The 21,986-nt window shown below is 44.1% G+C and overlaps 1 protein-coding gene across 2 annotated transcripts in view; it reads right to left on the bottom strand.

Moving 5' to 3' along the window:
• Nucleotides 1-2,628: 2,628 nt before the first annotated feature.
• Nucleotides 2,629-21,986, bottom strand: part of LOC110488887 (ankyrin repeat domain-containing protein 50) — a 45,617-nt gene continuing 26,259 nt past the window's right edge. For both annotated transcript variants that reach the window (XM_021561329.2, XM_021561330.2), the window contains exons 3-5: nucleotides 18,524-18,759; nucleotides 3,810-7,351; nucleotides 2,629-3,306 (exon numbers count right to left, since the gene is read on the bottom strand). In XM_021561329.2, coding sequence (XP_021417004.1) covers nucleotides 3,813-7,351; nucleotides 18,524-18,759 — 3,775 coding nt within the window. In that variant the 3' untranslated portion in view covers nucleotides 2,629-3,306; nucleotides 3,810-3,812. The remainder of the gene's footprint in view (nucleotides 3,307-3,809; nucleotides 7,352-18,523; nucleotides 18,760-21,986) is intronic.

Raw genomic sequence — 21,986 nt, 5'->3', positions numbered from 1 at the left:
CGCCATCAACTGCATGGTGGGGAAAGATTGACAGTGTGGCCTGTGGTTATATAGCTTTAATAACAGGAAAATCAGACCCTATTCTTTATCTACCTTCTGCATTATGACCAAATGTCCACCCCACTGGGGACTACTGACTCAGGCTTTTATTTGACTTCATCTATGCTCGGATAAGTTGGCTGTAAATAATTATGGTTGCAATACAATCTTTAATTTGAGTCAGATATCCACTAAGGAGACTCGTTGAAAAATATGAGTTGGATACATTTCAGTGTCAATTTGTCAGTAAAAGACATTATCCAATGAATCAACAGATTACCTTTGTATGTTGCGTCATACAGCTGACCTATGTGTCGTTGCTGAAGTAAACAGTAGAAAGCCATGTGTTATATATAGATAACACAATTGACACAAGGCTCATTGGGAAATGACTATCCCAGAACGTGACATACTTCTCGAGAGGATACAGTAATCAAGTCAATCTGTGTGTATATGTAGGCCTCACGAGATTCAACGCATTAAGGCAGGCTACAATGCCAAACCAGGCAATTATTTGACAAGAGAAGAAACGGTTGCTCAATGCTCAGGGATGCATGTAATGGCCTTCGACACGTAAGGTTATCTAATAGGGAACAGACATGGCATAGTATGCATCTCTGTTAAGAGTCCGGTATAGTGGTTAAAAGGATTCATTGAGAATGTGGCGATTAATTAAATTACAATAATGGAACAATAGAGAGTCTAACTTCCAGCAGTAAAGCAAATATGTTTATTAAGCACTTTAATATACATCAGAAAATTCGGCTTAATAGAGTACAGGAAATACGCTTTTTGAATGAAAAGTTCAATGTACATGGTAAGCTATTTACAATCAAATTGTTTAGGGTCAATTCAAAACAACATTACAGACAACACAGGCAAGACAAGTAATGACAGTTTGATAGATGGCGAAACAAGTTTGAATACTCGTCCAGAATTGATCCTAAAATGTTTCCTTTCTACCTTCATACTGTAGCACACCTTCATGCTGTACTGGAGAGCGGAGGGCTGTGACTTGGGCTTTATACCGTATGTGTTTGTGCATGCGACAGCGGTCCATTTCTTTCGCTCTCTCTTGGCACAAAATTGCTCACTGTGAACATTGTGAAAAGCCCTGCAAAAAAATATGACACGCCAATGCTCACACAGGCTCCACATAGTCCATTAGAAACACATGTTTCCAATCCGAAAGCACCATCCTCTGGACCCTCAATTGCCAGGGGAGCCAGAGCTGGGGGCAACTGATCTGCAGCCGCTCGGGCGGAGAAGAAAAAAAGCTGTTTCAACTTTGGCATGATAGGCATACATCTCAAACAATGCCTAAAAAACATCATATTATTGAAGTCTACTACTAGGTGAAGTCAAGTGAACCTTAAGCCTTTTTTGTGTCTTGCCCCAAAATATACTGCAATTATCAAAACATAGCCACACTACAATAGGGGAAAGAAAGCTTGAATTTAGTTTCTTGCATTGCGGGTTATATATAGAATTCTGTCAACGAATGCATTCACCCCGGCTTAAGCTTGAGACATTTGCATTCAGCACCAAACTCTGTAGTCGACAGTATACTAACGGTTATTTTAATCAATTTAAATGCACACAAAACAAATTCAAAGTCCCACAGGGACAAAATGAAATCACATTGGTTTAACGTTTTCAACGAACTCCCCCCCTTAGGTACTGTATCTGCAGTACTACAATACACATAGCAAAGAAAATATATTTAAGACGACCAAAATGGAGTCCAAAATAACTGCAGGAATTTTTTTGAACACAGCACCATGATAGAGCTTACAATACAAATGAAAGTGGCTTTTTCCTAAATAAATATGCTTGATTATACTTGTATAGCAAATTGCCTTAACTATTATCATATTACACACAGCATAGTCTACATGACCAGAAGTATGTGGACACCTGCTCGTCAAACATTTCATTCCAAAATCTTAGGCATTAATATGGAGTTGGTCCTCCCTTTGCCGCTATAACAGCCTCCCCCTCTTCTGGGAAGGCTTTCCACTAGATGTTGGAACATTGCTGTGGGACTTGCATTAGTGAGGCCGGGCATTTAGGCCTGGCTCGCAGTCGGCATTCCAATTCATCCCAAAGGTGCTGAGGTCAGGGCCAGTCAAGTTCTTCCACACCGATCTTGAAAAACCATTTCTGTATGGACCTCACTTTGTGCACAGGGGCATTGACATGCTTAAACAGGTAGGAAGCACAGAATTGTCTAGAATGTCACAGCATTAAGATTTCCCTTAACTGGAACTAAGGGGCCTAGCCTGAACTGTTTTCTATTTAATGAGGCAAGTCAGTTAAGAACAAATTCTTATTTTCAATGACATCTGCCTTGTTCGGGGGCAGAACAACATAATTTTACCTTGTCAACTCTAACCACTAGGCTACCTGCCACCTCTTGAAAAACAGCCACAGACCATTATTCCTCCTCCACCAAACTATAGTTGACACTATGTATTGGGGCAGGTAGCGCTGTCCTGGCATCCACCAAACCCAGACGAACTGACTTGTTGGAAAGGTGGCATCATATGACTGTGCCATGTTGAAAGTCACTGTGCTCTTCAGTAAGACCATTCTACTGACAATGTTTGTCTATGGAGATTGCATTTCTGCGTGCTCGATTTTATACCCCTCAGCAACAGGTGTGTCTGAAATAGCAGAATCCACTAATTTGAAGGGGTGTCCACATACCTTTTTATATATAGTATATGCTTAGCACACTGAACAAAGTTAAACACCGATTATTTGGGGTTTTCAGAAAGACAGAGTATCAACACGTGCAACATTATCCCATGTCATCGATTATCTTGATGTCCCTCTGATCAGATGTGACAATGAACTCAGTGGTAAATTGCTGTTGGTGTGTATGACTCCAGGACAAAACAACACACACAAAATATATATATGATCCTTTTGAACAATTCGTTTGAACCACATGAGCATAAACGGGAGACTGAACAAATGCATGTTTGTCATTCTCTTTTTAAAAAGTGCATACACTGCATAAATATCAATACATTAAATTAAATGATAGTGTGCATGATTACACTGAGAAGACTGTAACAGATGTAGGCACATTGAAGTATCAGTTCATGTAAGCCTTGTGCAGCGATCAACATTCTTCCCTTAGGTTTTCTGAGGTGTTCCACTTGAGAGTGGAAAACAATTCAATCGGTTCTTATGCGGATGAACATAGTTGCTTTGGCACATTCCCTCCGATGTCTGCATGACGAATGGTATTCAAGACATCTGAAACGGCAATGAAAATGATTTGGGTTAGTGCTGAGTTGGAAAACATCGTAGTCTTCTTGGCCAGAAAAGGACATTCTTTGAAATGCATCAGTCATGTTCAAGTTTGTTTAAGTTCTACTAATGATAATAGAATATTGACAGGACATTTCCATACAGTGTTTCCAGTAGTGGTGAGTGAGTCATTAGATTGTATTTTAATAACAACATACTGTATCAACAACGTGGCAATCAATCATACAAGTAATATACAGACATGTATACTAGTACACAGGGATTCTGATCTTCAGCCTTCATCCCATCCCTGCATGTTGTTAACTAGATCTTCTATCTTCAAGATGTAATGAAACCATGTGAAACCATACTGAAAATAAAGCCTGTCTGAATTGATCATCTACTTATTAAATCATTAATAAAACAACTGTTGAACACCAGAAGAACTCTAGAGTCGGTGGTTAATGCTTAGGAAAAAAGCGTGACATCAGATTAGTTTAAACCCTTACCAGCTATAATGGAGTCTCCTTTTTGTAGTTAAACCCAGGGTCAGATCCTTCTATCTGCAGTTTCAAGACTTGTTTAAGGCTTAATTCAGTCTCCCCTATGGGGTAGTTCTCCAGAACGTCCTGGTGCCCTCTATTCTGTACAGTCCTATGGACAGAAACCCTCCCGAGGAAAACCTGATTGCCCTGAAGATGGTAGTTGGGGTTGGTCATAATGCCATTTCGCTTCTTCTCTGCAATGCTCTGCTGTTGGATGAATAACTGCTCTTGGGTCAGTCCCACTTCTGGCTGGGTGGAGCCACCAACTATGATCTTGCAATGAGGATCTTTGACCGCAATGCTCGCTACAGACTTGTTGAGCGCAATCCTCTTATCAAACTGGGTCATCTCATATTCTAACACCTGACCCTGGGTTGAGCCAATGCTCTTGAGCCTTTTCTTGTCTCCAGACCCCCCTTTGCTGTTGGATGTGGTATTTTCGGTCTTGCTCCCTTTGGTCGACTTGAGACCTGGCTTAACCTGAGCCCAGTCAAATTCACTCGGAGACCCTTGCTGATGTCCAATGGACTTGGTGGTGGAGGAAGGTGAGACGATGGATTGTCGGCTCCGACTGCGAGGCAGAGAGTGTTGCTGGATTTGCTCTGTGAAGGTCATTCCGTGGAAACTATCTATGGGCACAGTCTGTGCAGTCGCTGTGGACGAGGTGGTTCTCAGTGAGGAGTTCTTCGAACTTTTGAGGGAATTATTTGAGAGAGACAACTTCTGTCTGTCCACGGTAGAGTCAGGAGATTCCGAAGGGGAGCTGAAGGCGTGGACAGGACCGTTCTGTAAACCACGTCCAGATAACTGCATATCTCCAGCTCCTGTGCTGCCAGAGCTGTTGGATTTTATTGTGAGGGAGTGCATTTTCCCAGACACAGAGAGTGGGATTTTCTGTTCCATAGTGTGTACTGGCGAAGGACTACAGCCATTAAGACTCGAGGCCCCATACTTCTCAAGAAGTTTGATGATCATTGAATGCCCCCCTTTTGCAGCCACACGCATGGCTGTGCGTCCAAACTGGTCTGCGTGGTTGGGGTCAGCGCCATGCTCCAGAAGGATCTGCACTACATCTCTGTGCCCCTCTTGGGCAGCAATGCCAAGCGCTGTTGCCCCCTGATTACATGTATTATCCACGTGAGTGCCATTGTCAATCAAGAACTGCACAACATTTGCGTGGCCTTGCCAAGCTGCTGACTGGAGGGCCGATCGCTTCTCGTTGTCACAAGAGTTCACGTCGGCATGATAGTTGATCAGCATCCTGACCATTTCTACATGCCCTTGCCAGCAGGACACGTGGAGGGCTGTCCTTCCCTCTGTGTCGCTGACTTCCACATTTGCCCCATTTTCCAGGAAGTACTCCGCCATTGCTAGCTGATTCTCAAGTGCCAATATGTATAATGTTGGGCGTCCGTCTGCGTCTTTATAATCTATATTCGCACCATGACTCAGCAACAGTTCAACAATATCCCTGTGGCCTTCCAGTGCAGCTGCCCTGAGAGAATTCCTCCCATCGTAACCTCTCTGGTCGATGCAAGACTTGTTGTCCAGAAGAATGTGGACAGAGTCATAGTGGCCCTCTTGCGCAGACAATATCAGGGGTATTCGACCATCGTTATCCACCTCTGTGCATCGGGCACCTTGCTCAATGAGGGCATCGCATACTTGCCGGTGACCCTCAAATGAGGCCATGTGCAGTGGGGTCCAGCCTGAGTCATCTCTGTGATTTTCATCTAGCCCTCTGTCCAGCAGAGTTCGGACCACCTCTACATTCCCTTGAGCGGACGCTATGCTCAGAACAGTCCTTCCTTCACTGTCGATGCTGTCTACAGCTGCACCCCAGAAAAGCAGGGTATTGACAACAGAGGCATGGCCCATGGATGCTGCTGCAAGAAGAGGCGTTCGGCCATTGTTGTCAGTGTGATCCACGTCAGCTCCACCTTCCAGCAGCAGATCAACTACGTCCACATGTCCTTCATAGGCAGCCACAAGGAGGGGGGTCATGCAGTCTTTGTCGCAGTGGTCCACCTCTGCACCCCTGTCAATGAGGAGGCTTACGACAGAGGCATGACCTTTACTTGCAGGCACACAGAGAGCAGCAACTGAGAGGGCTGTCCTTCCGTCCGCATCTTCATGGTTCACCTCTGCCCCGTGTTCCAAGAGGTGCTCTACGATTTCTCTGTGCCCCATGTATGCCGCTGCAATGAGAGCCGTCCTTCCTTCATTGTCTGCTTTGTTGACTTCTGCCCCGTGTTGGAGGAGGTTCAGCACGATGTCTTCATGACCTCCCCAAGCTGCGGCTCTCAAGGCGGTTCTGCTGTCGGCATCAGCACAGTCAACTTTGGCACCGGCATAGAGGAGAGCAGACACCACCTCCGAATGCCCACCCCAGGCTGCAGACCTAAGGGCGGTCCACCCATCGTGGTCTGTGTGATTGATGTTTGCCTCACAGCCAATGAGGCAGTTGACCACCTTAGTATGCCCTTGTCTTGCAGCAAGAGTAAGTGCCGTTTGTCCATGGCTGTCCACCAGCTCCATGTTGGCTCTTCTGGATATGAGAAAGTTCACCACATCCAGGTTTCCACTGTACGCAGCATTGGCCAGCAAAGTTCTGCCACTGGAATCACATTGGTTCACAGAGGCCCCATTGTCTAGCAATGTCCGAATGGAATCCTCTCTCTCCAGTGCCTGCTGCACTATGCAAGAGGCATGGTCGTCCTCGTTGTTGACATGAGCCCCAGCTTTGACCAGAAGCTGTAGCACCTCCTGTTCTTTAGGTATGGAGGTGGAAAGAGAGTCTTTAGTCGGGGTGCCATTCCACACCATCCAAAGAGCCAGGTTGAAAGGCTCTATCTGCAGGTTGGATTTGATCAGATGCAGGGCAAACTCCTGCACCTCCAGCGGTTTGAGCTGCTTGGCCCTGCAAGTGTAACTCATTGCCATCATTCTATGTCCCTCCGCTTCATTACACAAGTACTTTTGGGTACAATGCTTAACATCCAGGAGCCACTCGGCAAAACTGTAGTGAAAGAGGATCTTAGTACTTCTGAGGCCATCGATCAACAACTTGGAGAGGATGTCCAACTTCTTCTGAAAGTCCTCCATGGTGAGGGCCATGTTTTTGGTCCAGACAGCATAGTAAAGCTCCTTGACAGTAAGCGGCCTGCAGGTGGCGAGGATCACGTTGAGGATGGGCTGGACTTTGGCAAACTGCTTCCGGACAAACAGCCTTTGGCAGAGCCACAAGTAGAGGCCATTGAGGGTGCCGGGGATGTCACGGATCTCTCGCAGCATGATGAAGTTCTCCACCACCCCGTCCAGCACTCGTTCCAGGTACAGGAAGCAGCCGCTGCTTTTGATGTGCAGCTGGTTGAGCATCTCGGCTGTCTCCTTGGTAAGATGCTGGCGAAGGGCCTCCTCCTGGTCGAGTCTGTGGAGGATGTACTGCTGCACGTCCTTGACGATGTAGGCTTTACGGAGGTCATCCAGGCTGATTTTACGGAATCCTAGAAAATAGAAGGAAAAAAAACTATTAGTTTACCACAAACTTTTATTTCCACCAACTTCTTCCCACACATTTACATGATTAATATGGCAGTGTTACAGTGTATCAGAGTAATACAGAGCGGGTATAATTAGTCTTTACACTGAATTTCAGCACTCATACGAAGATAAGTAATACATTTTCCCATGGTGACCCTAAATTCTCAGAAAGACGCCTGACCTTCAGAATATAGTCACTCCATTTTCCCATTGATCTTTTACCTTTGAAAAATTATATTACATCAATCTTCCATTTCCTAAAGCAGAGACTAATTAGTGGCAAAGCCATGTTGTTAGAATAAAACCTTTCAAAGGAATTGAGAGCATGACCCTGGTCTCTGGCAGAGTAATCAGTTCAGCATCGATATGGCAGATCTTTTGTGAAGGACTATGGAAAACAAAGCTGCTGCAATTGACGCTCTAAAGGGGTATTTGATGCCTTTGATTAAGGCCTTTGATTATCCTAAGAAAACACAATACATTATCAGTCCAATACATTTAACCAAAGACATATCAATAAGATTGTAAAATATACTGCACAATAATATAAAACACAACATGCAACAATTTCAAAGATTTTACTGACTTGCAATTCTGAAGGAAATCAGTCAAAAGTTCATTAGCCCCTAATCTATGGTTTTCACATGACTGGGAATACAGATATATCTTTTTTTAAAGGTATTTGTGTTGGCCACAGATACCTTAAAAAAAAGTAGGGGCTTAGATCAGAAAACAAGTCAGTTTCTGGTGTGACCACCATTTGCCTCATGCAGCGCTACACATCTGTGTAATGCTGCCCCAGACCTCTTCAATGGCTGTAAAAAGTTGCTGGATATTGGCAGAAATCATACATAAACATGAGGTGATGGCGGTGGAAGAATGGCACAACGATGGACCTCAGGATCTCGTCAAGGTAGCTTTGTGAATTCAAATTGCCATCGTGTTCATAGCTTATGTCTGTCCATACCAAAACCTCATCGCCGCCATGGGGCACTCTGTTCACAATGCTGACATCAGCAAACGGCTCTCCCACACAACGCCATTCATGTGGTGCGCAGTTGTGAGGCCGGTTGGACGCACTGTCAAATTCTCTAAAACAATGTTGGAGGCGGCTTATGGTAGAGAAAGAAACATTCAATTCTCTGGCAGCATCTCTGGTGGACATTCCTGCAGTCAGCATGCCAATTGCACAGTCCCTCAAAACTTGAGACATCTGTGGCATTGTGTTGTGTGACAAAACTGCACATTTTAGAGTGGCCTTTTATTGTCCCCAGCACAAGGGACCTGTGTAATGATCATGCTTTTTAACTAGCTTCTTGATATGCCACACCTGTCAGGTTGATGGATTATCTTGGCAAAGGAGAAATGCTCACTAACAGGGATGTAAATGAATTTGTGCACAAAATTTGAGAGAAATACAATTGCTGTGCGTATGGAACCTTTCTGGGATCTTCTATTTCAGCTCATGAAATGGGACCAACACTTTACATGTTGCATTTATATTTTTGTTCAGTGTAAGTAGTTTTGGAAAATAAAGTATGCAAATAAGACTCTCTTATACAATACACATCAAAATCCTTAAAGCTCAGGGCCTAACTAATTAATTAAAGCTCAGGGCCCAACTAATTCATTAAAGCTCAGGGCCCAACTAATTCATTAAAATGACCTCTCCTCACATATCTCAGAAACATGCATTGAGACCTGTACTGTAATATATTTGAGAGAAAAGCCACAAAGTAGGTAACACCTGGGAGACATTACCATTTTATAGTACACCAATGGCCATAAGACAACTCTACTGCTTCACTCATTAACAGACTACATGCACAGACCAGACCTTTAGAAAGAAATCACCATGGGTCTTAATGAATGACCCCACTAATGTGCAGTAGCAATCCTTTCCCAGATAGGGAAATTTAGCTCCATGCCAGACTGCTAACAGACATGTAGAGGGAAACTTCCTTCATGTTGAAGCAGTTAGCTCAGGCTACACACCCAAGGGCAGGGGAAGCATAGATGTATTTACTGTTCCCATGGTCTTAGGCCTTCTGGGGAAACAAGAGACTCGTTCAATGTTGACATATTTCTCAATTCTAAACTAGCCTCCTGCTGTGGGAAACGGGTGTTAAATTCCTTTATTTTATCTAATTGCCTAGATCATCAAAAACCAGCCACTTCTAAATGTTTCCTGAAGAAATGGGCTCATTTCCTGCTGCCTGGGTTAGGGTAACCGGGTTAATTAAATGAAGGTACCTTAATAAATAAAACAAACATTGCAAAGTAAGGATCTGAGAGGATTCTAGACAGAGACCAATGACAACGTTTAGACACAATCAACATGCTCAGAATCAATCAGTGCCATTAATACTACAAACTGGGTTGGTTTGATTGTCTGTGCACAAGTATCACAAAGCCTGTGGCATTGTGCCCTCCAGTAATAAGACTATGAAACCTTATCCAACACAGATCAATGGAACCACACCTGTAGGTACACGAGGCACACCCCTCTAATCATTGTCATTGTAGCTTTCGACACATGAACCTGGCAGTACTCATACATGTGCGATAAACCGATCCTTGAGGAATATAAAACGTTTCAGGCAAGTCAGGGTTAATTACGTTCTACATTATAAAATGCCATTCCTAATAATTACAAACTATCTGTGGTATATTACCATTCCATGCTATAACAGAAACAACAAAAAACAATGCAGCTAATCTGTCCTACATAATGTAGTCACTAATAACAGAGTACAGTAGGATCACCATAATATTACTTAGAACCCAATGACCCAAAGCCTCTGTGTGTCAGTCAATGTTTTTAGCAACAGAGTATTTTCCACTGCCTCTTTCAGGCCCTGTGGCCTCCTGCTCCACCTCAGTCTCATTCTCCGCTAAGCATTCGGGATCCCTCCAGCGGAGACAGGAAACCCACTGCCCGAGAGGAGGAAGAGGCCATTAAGAAGGGGGACTGAACGATATCTACGACAGATGACCTAAAAGTCAATTTTAGCCAGCCGGGAGCTTTTGCCTCAGCATGTTGTCTTTTAAAAGGTTATCTCAGTGTTTGATTTAGACACGGGTAACCCACCATCAGAGGATCAGTGAATCAGACGACACTGCATAGCAACTTGTAGCAGTTATTTATCTCTTGAGACAATGATGAACAACGAATGCACTCCTTCTCTCCTACAGTTTTGAGACTACTGTCCTCCCCCAGTTCCTATATGGTTGTTCATATGTACATTATGAACACTGATGATGTGGAAAAGTCAAGAGGAGGAAAAGAGAGAGAGCAAGTTAACCACAGCCATCTTGAAATAGAGCATTTTCCCTGAAAACATTTCCAGAGGCCCGGAGAAAGGAAAAGAAAGAAATGAACAAGCATGGGCCCCCTGTCTGAACACACCAGAGGTCTTTTCATTAAATGACTATAAATGGAGGAATCTGACCTACAATTCCCACTTGAGTCATCAGAGACATCACTTCATATGGCCTGAAACTCTGCTGTGCATTCGTGGCAATAACATTGTTCTCCTCGTGTGGCACAGATGAATAGAAGAGAAAGTTGAGGCAACAACTTCGGCTCATCGCAGTAGCAGATGTAGTCACTAGCTACACAATTAACTGCTATCAGAGGTCTGCATGACTCATGTTGCACAGGCCTTTCAAGAAGCGTGTTTTCTTTTAACTGCAGGCAAGGACATGATGCCAAGACCTTGAAACTTTTCCAAGTCAACTGGACCACAGTCAATTGTAACTGGGGGGCTGCAACAGTACGAGCATGGATGGCAGGGGTCTGAACAGAGATGGACAGCTAACCAACCAACAACTGACGCATTCATCAGGCCAGGGATGCAGCGCCGAGTACAGGCCTCTGAGCCAGCTGCTGCTCGTTACGGAACTGGATAGTAGCCACGAGCGACACAGTCCAATACAAAATGAGGAACCGTTGTCAGATGACAAATGAGGTAGGGTGTGTGTGTATGGAGTGGGGGGTGGTTACAGGTTCTGACCCATGGACCTGGTTCTGACCGACAGCATCTCAAATTTGTCACATTCTTCGTGAACCACCATATTAAGTCATAAGATCCAAAAGGTAAACAGAAACCCTAGCTCCTCTGCTCTAGCCTGCCGTAACCCCCCCCACCCCCCCAACTCGACAAACGCCTGTCCAACAGCTGCAGAGGTCTTGGCTCCAACACCGAAAACGGCAGCCTCCCAAACACAAGTATGTGGGACGAGACTCTGCTCAAACCGTCTGTAGAAAAATAAGTCTTAAAAGCTTCAGTTGCCTTTTCATTTTGAAAAATGTCTGCTGCACGCTCGAACACTGATTACATTAGATAAATGTTAGTGAACTGCGGAAAAGATGCCATAGTCTATTTGTTATTGAGAAATGAAATGTAGATGGAAGTTGGTATTCATTTAAAATAAGTAAGAAATGAAAACTGTAACTGTACTCAAGTTTATTTGTTGGGAGAAACATAACTATGTCAATGATTTCTGTGCCACTGGAAACAACTACATAAACATTCAAACAATTCATTTGCAGAGAGTAATCCTGGCGGCACAAGCTTGAATGGGTCTTGTCCGAACGTGTCCTCTCCTGAATTTCAAAACGGGAGAGGAGACCTTCCAGTTAGACCTGTTGTGGTAACTGAGTGGACTGGGGAACACTGAAAGGTATACACTTCGGGCCATTTAGTACAGCCTAGTATTACAGTCTACAATCTAATGGTCCCATCAAGCCACCTGCATGAAAACGCATCACACGCTGCAGGAATACATCTATCAAAGATGATTTATGTGAAACACTGCAGAGCCTGCAGACTGATTAGGGGAAATATCCAGCCAATGAAACGATGTGTTGTATTCCAGAGATACTACAGTATGAGATGAATTCATAAGGCAGCGCACCTGGGTGGCTATGCTCAGCTCAGTCTTTGACCCACAACGGGTCACTATATCTACAGCTGGTTTGACATGAAGCCTCCTTTTTGCATGCAGCTGCACCAATGACTAGCCTTTTCCTCCAGATGACATTTTGAAAGCCTGCATTAAACTGATGGTGATACTATGTTTCACAACTAGGGCCAGCCATTTATCCTGACCACATGACCTAACCAGTAAAAAATAGTTACTAAAAAGAACAGTATTGTTTTGGTTGCATCTTGCCATGGTTCCACTCTTACTGACCTAATTAATCAATATTTTTTACATTTATTGTCATTAGCGCAGACTCTCTTGCCTAGAGTGACTTACAGGAGCAATTTAACGGTTAAGTGCTTTGCTCAAGGGCACATATAAACAGATTTTTCACCCAGCCGGCTCGGGGATTTGCACCAGCGACCTTTCGGTTACTGGCCCAATTCTCTTAACTGCCGGGCTATCTTCCACCCTTTTTGACCCACTCTTTATGATTTTCGGCACAGATTTTCGGCACAGAGTAACGTGTCCCGTCTTGGATGCCAATCGTGTTGTTTTTGCCGTCACTTCAAATCAACCTCTGTCTGCTATCGGTGTGCAGCAGGGAGTCTGGAACCATTTTGTTCAGCACGTCCACGCACCAGATTTAACGCTCAGCCCATGGAATGTTCACAGAGCTCGCCGTAAAACCCAGGTACTTGCAAAGTTATTCTTGGCACGAGAGTCGGAGTCAGTCTGGCATACCACCCTGTCTTTAGCACGCTTTACCCCCCGTTGCAAGGCGAACCGTTGGCTTGCCAGAAATTATAGGGCATTTATTTTCCTCAAATCAAATTAAGACCTAATTAAAGATCTCTGTATCGAAACGAGAACCAACATGCCTATACAGAAACCTAAAGAGAATACTAATCTTGTTCTATGAAACCGGGGATTGTTGGCAGGGCCATGCTGCATTCCAAAAGGCCATCACCTAGAAGGCAAAGAGACAGAGTTCTTTAACCATGTCTTGAGTCATGTTTCTGCGGTGCAGCACCAAAGGTCTCATAGATACACAGACACAGAAGACCTGTAATTTGCTTGGCTGTCAGACTGCTCGTGGTAAATACAGCATTCGGGGGGGATTAGGGTTGTCTTCAGCACAGCCAAGTAGCGCTCAACACGCAGACCCAGAGACTAACCAGCATACAGGACTACAAACCTGATGCACACTCTGTAAACACCAACTCAGCAACTATGAAGTTAACGGCAACTATGACGTTAGTAGTAGATAAATATAACCTATATCTAACTTATGGTTAACAATTTGATTGCCTCAAAGGTATTAGACTGTGCAACCAAAACAAACATATCGAAATAACCATAGAACAACCAAATACTATCATTTTAAGGATATTTTAGTCCGTTGAGGCTGTGCATTCTGTAAGCAATACCTTTCTGACAAATAAGTGATCCACATTTCTAGCACAAAGTTATTTGAATGGTCACTTCCACTGACATCCCTCCCATTTCTAATGATTTTACGTCACCCGTACTACGTCCACGCTTCCTACATCTATGACAATATGTCATGACAGTGGAGCCTGCTGGTCAATGATAGGCCATCCAAACACCATCTTCATCCCTCTTTGGGGAGCATTCCACTCTTGGTGTAGAATAAATAAACAGTCATCGATGCTTTACAGCGATATTTGTGTTGTCAGCTGGCCAGAATATAGTGAGGCCTCTCCATTTGCACCAAAATGAAGAAAACAACTCCCAGGATGGAGACGTTTGAGTGCTTTGACTTTCTTTCGGAGGGGCCCTATGCTCTGCGGCCCCTCGTAACCAAGCTTGGGTCTGCAGACAAGGGCTGGTCTGAGAGCTATGGTGGGGGCAGGAGAGGCCTGCTATTTCATTTCTGGTCAGTGGTGGTAAATCAGGCCTGTCACCTGGCTTTGGTGCAAAGAATGGTCCATTCACAGCCGGAGCAGAGAAGGCACAGTTCCTCACTAGGGTGGACTACAGCTCCTCACTAGGGTGGACTGCAGCTCCTCACTAGGGTGGACTGCAGCTCCTCACTAGGGTGGAGTACAGCTCCTCACTAGGGTGGACTACAGCTCCTCACTAGGGTGGACTACAGCTCCTCACTAGGGTGGACTACAGCTCCTCACTAGGGTGGACTACAGCTCCTCACTAGGGTGGACAACAGCTCCTCACTAGGGTGGACAACAGCTCCTCACTAGGGTGGACAACAGCTCCTCACTAGGGTGGACTACAGCTCCTCACTAGTGTGGACTACAGCTCCTCACTAGTGTGGACTACAGCTCCTCACTAGGGTGGACTACAGCTCCTCACTAGGGTGGACTACAGCTCCTCACTAGGGTGGACAACAGCTCCTCACTAGGGTGGACAACAGCTCCTCACTAGGGTGGACTACAGCTCCTCACTAGTGTGGACTACAGCTCCTCACTAGTGTGGACTACAGCTCCTCACTAGTGTGGACTACAGCTCCTCACTAGTGTGGACTACAGCTCCTCACTAGTGTGGACTACAGCTCCTCACTAGGGTGGACTACAGCTCCTCACTAGGGTGGACAACAGCTCCTCACTAGGGTGGACAACAGCTCCTCACTAGGGTGGACTACAGCTCCTCACTAGTGTGGACTACAGCTCCTCACTAGGGTGGACTACAGTCTCTCTCTGAAGAGACGTGAGAAGGAAACAAAAGCTGCTGATAAAACCACCGTTTCAGAGAACGGACGCAGCATAAATGGTGACACACAAGCATGGGGGGAGTAACAGGTATGTATGTGGTAGACATTAGTTATAGGAGTGATTTGTGCTCAATAGCCCAATGGATAAATGTTGTCTCGATAAAGTAATGAACAAGTGAACCATTATTTCCTTATGGAGGGCAGAAGAATGTCCCCTGGAAGGGTTTAGGCTTCCAGCCACCATTCCTGGGTGAAAAACTGAAATATGCCCGTCTTAAAATCCTGTTGCTATACATGGCCAAAAAGAGAACACCATACTGTGTGTGTCAGCCAGTACTCTACTGAAAACTTTATTGGACAGATGGTATCCATCACTACAGTTCTACTGTACTCTGACAGGGAAACAAGACAGGGCTTCATCATGCATTCCGAATGAGTTTTCACATGATTAGTCAGTCGTTTTCAGTCAAGACTACAATGTTTCACTGTCCGCTGTTTACAAAGAGTGCACGGCAAACATAGTAAGGTAATCAGACATTCCGGAAAGAAGCTCTTTCAGCTTAAATCCTGATCATGTTAACCAGAGAGAGAGAGAGAGAGAGAGAGAGAGAGAGAGAGAGAGAGAGAGAGAGAGAGAGAGAGAGAGAGAGAGAGAGAGAGAGAGAGAGAGAGAGAGAGAGAGAGAGAGAGAGAGAGAGAGAGAGAGAGAGAGAGAGAGAGAGAGAGAGAGAGAGAGAGAGAGAGAGAGAGAGAGAGAGAGAGAGAGAGAGAGAGAGAGAGAGACCGACCATCCAAAATATTCTCCAGGACCATTTGAGCTGAATGGTGGCCTACCCAATGACCTTTTGGTCAAAAGTCATTCTCCAAACTCAATCTTCACTATATTCATGTGACCACAAAGTTCCCACAACCACAAAACAGCGTGTATTGGGCTACAAACACCTCCTCCGCTCAGGACAAAAGTGCTATTTTCAATAGGAGCATGCGGTCGCTTTACAGAGAGCGTGACGCTGCACTCTGGCAGTACTCTGCCAACACAAACTGGCCTCGTAAACAATACAGAGGACTATTTTTAGTGTACGCTTGGACTCAATTTGATACTCTAAGTCTTGTGGTCTATTTTCATCAAGCTCTACGGGAATTGTGAGTATTCGCACAGCGGTTAAAATAAGTGGGTGTGTCTAATGGACGATCAAGTAAGCGTGCATGTGTGTGGGAGGCTGCAGAGCTGAACGGTTGCTGATGGTGTGGAAAACACAGAACAATGAACACAGACTAAACCAAAATGAATGGCTTGACCACGTCATGAAACTCTTCGAGTTTTGCTTTCTGTGAATGCTAAACCTATTACTCAGAAGCACAAGCCACTTTATCGGGTGTGTAGACTTTTGATCCTGTGACTGATACAACAGCTAGCAGCATTTCAAAACACATGTTTGACATGTTCATTTTCCCTCTGCAACAGACAGGTAAAACGTATCTCGCTGTTTTAATTATTCCGTCGGGCGTTTAAAGTGACAGTAGGCTATGACATGGGCTTGGCCCTTATCATAGTGACAACTAAAGGGATGGAGAGGGCGGGAGTCAAAGAGAAAACACAAGAGATAACTGTTGTTTATCGTATTGCTCCCATGGTGAATCTTCCTCTCAATAAAACCATATCAAAACAACTGTAAATAAAAATACCAGTAATCATTAATATCACTATTAATTATCAGGAAGCAACTTCCTGATAATGCTTCCTGATGAGGATTATCATCAGGGATTTACATTGGTGGCATATACCAGCAGTAATTCCATCCCCAACAATTGATGTCTCATGAAATCCACAAAAACGGATCTACGGTTGGGGGCAATCACAAATGTCTGATACCTTTCCGCTCATGATGAATGGAATAACCGAAACGTTTAAAATAGTACGCAAATCAGACAAAGCCTTCCACTCACGTCAATGTGTGCAATGCATCTGTGTGTTCTGTGGGCTAAGGACAGTACGGAAAGGAGACATGACAGAGCTATGATTCATCGGCCGCTATGTTCGGTTAGATCAATACTGTTAGGCAGGGGTTCCAGGTCACTGGTGTAATGGGAACTGAATGCCTCTGCAGACCTTCCAGCAACTATTACGTTTAATTATCTCGATGCAACGCTTACATTTCAATTTCATATCTATTTTATGTCCATCGGAATTGGCATGGCTGGTCCACACAAGGGTCAAAATATTGATTTAAGAATCCTCTCTCAAATTCCTGCTCATGTTATCGACGTACAAAACAAAACAGTGCCATAGAAGAGCTTCGGGCAGGCTTCCAGAAGCCTATCCTTTCACGATTCCAAAAGTCCTTGACTGTGCTCCGAAAAAAAAATGTGTTTTCATACAGCGCATGTAAATATGATTGAATCTCTCTAGACATTTCTTGAGTTGTTTGCCCATCTTATTAACATTTGCAGTTATGTGGCAGAATATGAATCGGTACATCGTCTTGTTCAAAACTGCCAGCTTCCCTGCGTTAACCCTGCCCACAGCCAGTAATACCTAAACTAGCATAGCATAGGAATTATATTCAGCAAGAAACCTTAATTGCATTTGGCAACCACTTTCTGAATAGAGCACAGAATAAACAGGGCTGTTTTAAATGGGGTTTTACATGATGTTTCAAGCAGCAACAGGAGGGCATCTGAATCTCCCACGTATTGTGTTTGGAGAGCTGAAGGGGACACAACAGTGCAGGCTCTGCGGCGGGTATTACACCCACACTCTCTTACTGGTTCGATTAATGTTACGCCAGCCTCTCTGCTCATCACCCAATAGTGGGCTGTTATTCTGACAGCTCGATAATGGCCGCTAGTTCGGCTTGTCATGGCACAGAGAGCAGTAGTCGTTTTCGCAAGACACCGTGATATTTAAGCGTTCTGTGGCAGGACCTAATCTTTTTAGCATTTCACGATGTTAAAATCTATACGGAATTAGCATTCGCTGAGCCGACGTGGCTGGAAGCACAGCATGACATGTGCTTTGTTTAATAGTTGCCGAAAGGCTGACATTTATCACGACACGGAGTAGAATAATCTGTACTCCAGAAGAAAATGGCATAACCTGCTCAGTAAGAGTTTAAATATAACTGAAAAGGCTTTTACTATGATTACCTTACAGAAAACCCAAAGGAAATCCATATATCTCTTGAGAAACATATGCTTAATGTATGCAAACAAAAGCAGTTAAGAGGAAGTTTTATTCTTCAAGGAGCCACAAGTGGCAGACTAGTGTCAGTACAAGATGCCACATTCCCGTTAATTGTTTGTTTGTGTGGCCATGTGTGTTGTCTAAAGGGAACTAAAATGTGTTCTGCGATACATTTTTCCATTTGGTGAATATACGAAACAACATATATCAACTGCTGTATATAAGCCTCACCATATGGATCCCAAAAGAAATGAAAAACAAAGTCTTTCAAAACCTGATGAGAACCCTATCACCCGACCCGAAAGGTACCCAAAACAAATTTACTCAGACCTGTGAACAGTTTGGTGATGGCCCTGTTCTGTCGGCGTGCTGAGCAGATGAGGAGGAGCCAGGGTGGGAAGAACTCATGGTGGCTGGCCAGAAGCTCAGCGATGGTTCTGGGGGTGCCTGAACCTGAAGACCTCTGTTCCCCCTCACCCAGCTGACAGCCTTCGTCAATAGAGTCTACCAGGAGGAAGAGGGCCTGCTGAGGCGGCTTGGCGCTCAAGAGTGGGAGGAGAACACACCTGTAGAGCAAAATAGAAGAGGAAAGATTTAGAAATCTCTCTGTGCACCTAACGCTTCCCACAGCAAGTTGATACTGTTGAGGAGAGGTGAGGATGAAAGTCCACTTACATCAAAAATTGATTTAATGTCAGTCTGTATCAAACGTTTGATTGTGTCTTAGAAACTTTCTCTCAATCAACAGTTTAACTTTCAGGCCCTTGACCTGCCTTCACAGTGCAAACGCAATCTCTAAAACTGAAACCCCTTTAGGGAATTTAAATCTGCAGTACAGACATCACTGCATATAGACTGTATAACACTGCATATAGACTGTATAACACTGCATTTAGACTGTATAACACTGCATATAGACTGTATTACACTGCATATAGACTGTACAACACTGCATATAGACTGTATTACACTGCATATAGACTGTACAACACTGCATATAGACTGTATTACACTGCATATAGACTGTACAACACTGCATATAGACTCAATCCTCTAGATTGTTTATTAGCCGTCTGCTGAGAGAAAATGTGAGAGAAAATAACTGAATTTCAATTGAAAACAGACCGAGCAGGTCCACATGATTCAAATGAAGACAAGCCATGCTTACATGGACGACAACTGTCTGAAATAGTCAGGGAAATAATTTGAGAGTCGTTAAAAATCCCTGTCAGTGTTTGAGCCTACACACACACACACCCATTAAAACAGCCTGGATGCACTGTGAATAATGTACAGCATTAAACAACCAACACTCAGCTATACTCACAAACCCAAAGGGTTTAAAGGCTGTATCGACATAACATAAGCGTGCAAGCCAAAGGGAAAAGTGAAGATCCCATTTGCTGGAATGATAATGCCTAGTATGACTGCGTGCATAAATGCCATGATGTCAGCCCTCTATTTGTTCCCGTTATTTTCCAACCACATGTTTGTGCTGGCAAGACTTTAGTGCCTGTGTACAGAGCTGCTACCCCAACCTGATTCCTGTGTTGAAACTGTTATTTTGCTGTTGTAAATTCCCACCACCGCTAAAACAGCCCTTAGTTATGCATGCCCTCGCTGATCCCCAAATTAGAGTGTTTTAAATGTTACTTTAAGTCAGAATGCAATTCCAACGGCTCAGCAAACACTTTCTCAGCCAAACCTGCCCTCCAATCCTCTATTTTCCAGCAGCTCATTTTCTCAAGTGCAAGAAAGGGAGGGTAATGCGCAGTCATCAACCTTCAAGCTCCATCATTACATCGCACCATCTCAGAGAAAAATGGCTGATCGCTCTTTCTGACGACTGCAGCCCCACATCGAATCTGCAGTACAGGCAGGGAAACCAGCCAAGAGGAATGTCCATCTGCAGAGTTTGTGTGCTCCAAACTACTGCAGAGACGAACAAATTCACAGCGACAGCAATGCAGGCCTTGTTACGAGACAAAGAGCCATTCTTTCTCTAAAAATCAACTGCTTTCAGAACTGTTGACAACTGACTTTCCTGCAGGAAGGGGACAGGGGCCTGAAATGAACACAACAATGGGATGGGTGCCAGACTACCTTCCTAAGTACCTCAGCCTATGATGAGTGTATTTGTGACGCATCCTGTCCCTCAGACCTTAACACCAACTATTTGGGGCTTTTGTATTCCATCCTCAAAATATGCCAATAGCTGAGGCCCATTATCATTTTGGAAAGAAAGAGAACGTAAAACGAGCCTAATGCACCCGCCATCTGTTACGCTGCGGTCCCCATCTTCCACGGCCCGGCCACATTGTGCAAAGTGGGTTTCACTGTGATGTTTAGTGAAGATGTCTGGGCCGACAGTCAGCACTGGGCACCGTGCCCGCGTCTTACAAATCTACTGAGTCGCTTTTATGGAGTGGGCGCTGAGCCTGAAATTTCCCCCGTCATGCAATGGCGCAGGGAGACTGGCTCAAGTCCAATATACTGTACATGTCCGGCCATGACACCATTCTATTAATGGAGTAGAGCTGCAGGTGAGTCAACGACTCACTGCGGAGACCCCATTGAAAAGCAATAGCTATTAGCATTCCACAGTGCCACAGTGCAAAACAAACGACTCTTCATTAGGAGAATACATTTGAACGGGAGCACCTGGATTTCTTCCTTTAGAGAGTCCATTTAGCCTGCTCAGCTTCTTTGCAGAGTCAGGAGAGCTTAGCAGAAAAAGACTGTATGACAACAGTTGACTCATGCCCCATCAGGGGGGTAGACAGAGAAAAAGCAACCAGCCCCGAATTTGGAAAATGCATATTATTAATTTATACCATAAAGTGGAACTGACAGCATTTTAACTACTTTGTAGATATGAAACAAACAGACAATCACATCAGCCCAAAATATACAATTCCCAGTTTATGCTACAAAACCAACTTTATGAGGTTTTAAAATGAGGTTCTATTTGACTCAGCATTCCATGGCGTAGAGTTGGGCATTGTTTGCAGAATAGATGGATGCAGTACAATGCATGACTCATAATTCACCACAATACATTTTTTGGTAGTTCAACAAATATTGCTATCAGGTTGTAAATCACAGCTGGCCTGGTATATTATATGCTGCCTCCAGCCATTTGGGATTAAGTTCCAATGACTCAATATTTTGGAAAGAAAACCAACTAATGTGAATACAATTCAACTAGCAAGGGCAATGATCACAAGTCAGTCATAAACTAGCCTATTAGCCACATTATCCACTGATGTAACTATTTAATTAGCGAGCTAAAAACACTGCGTCTAACCTCAGCTAGATACTGTTAGCTGCTGGGGGATGTCATGTCGTTGGACGAGTGGCTGAATTTGTATCCCCATATAGTTCTTCTGTGGCTACAGCTAGAGTTACAGGTTGGTTAGTTAGTAAGACATGTGGACTAATCAATAGGACTGTAAAGTTCCCAAATGTAAGAGGACTCCCGTGGTGTTTACATATTTGCAGAAATCCATTCAGCTGTGTTTTGTGGCTTTTGGCTGAATGCATTCTAATGATCTAATATATATATATATATATATATATATATATATATATATATATATATATAGCGCTGCTATATATTTTTTTGTTTTAACCAGTCTTTTTGATCTGACATAAGAGGTTTATATTTACCAATACCATAAGTTGGTGTAGAGCAGCGTTTCCCAAACTCGATCATCAGGACCCCAAGTGGTTCACGTTTTGGTTTTTGCGCTAACACTACACCGCTGATTCAAATGATCAAAGCTTGATGATT

Source organism: Oncorhynchus mykiss, chromosome 14 (assembly GCF_013265735.2).
Source record: "Oncorhynchus mykiss isolate Arlee chromosome 14, USDA_OmykA_1.1, whole genome shotgun sequence".
NCBI classification, from domain to species: Eukaryota; Metazoa; Chordata; class Actinopteri; order Salmoniformes; family Salmonidae; genus Oncorhynchus; species Oncorhynchus mykiss.
This window is presented reverse-complemented; position numbering and strand designations above follow the sequence as displayed.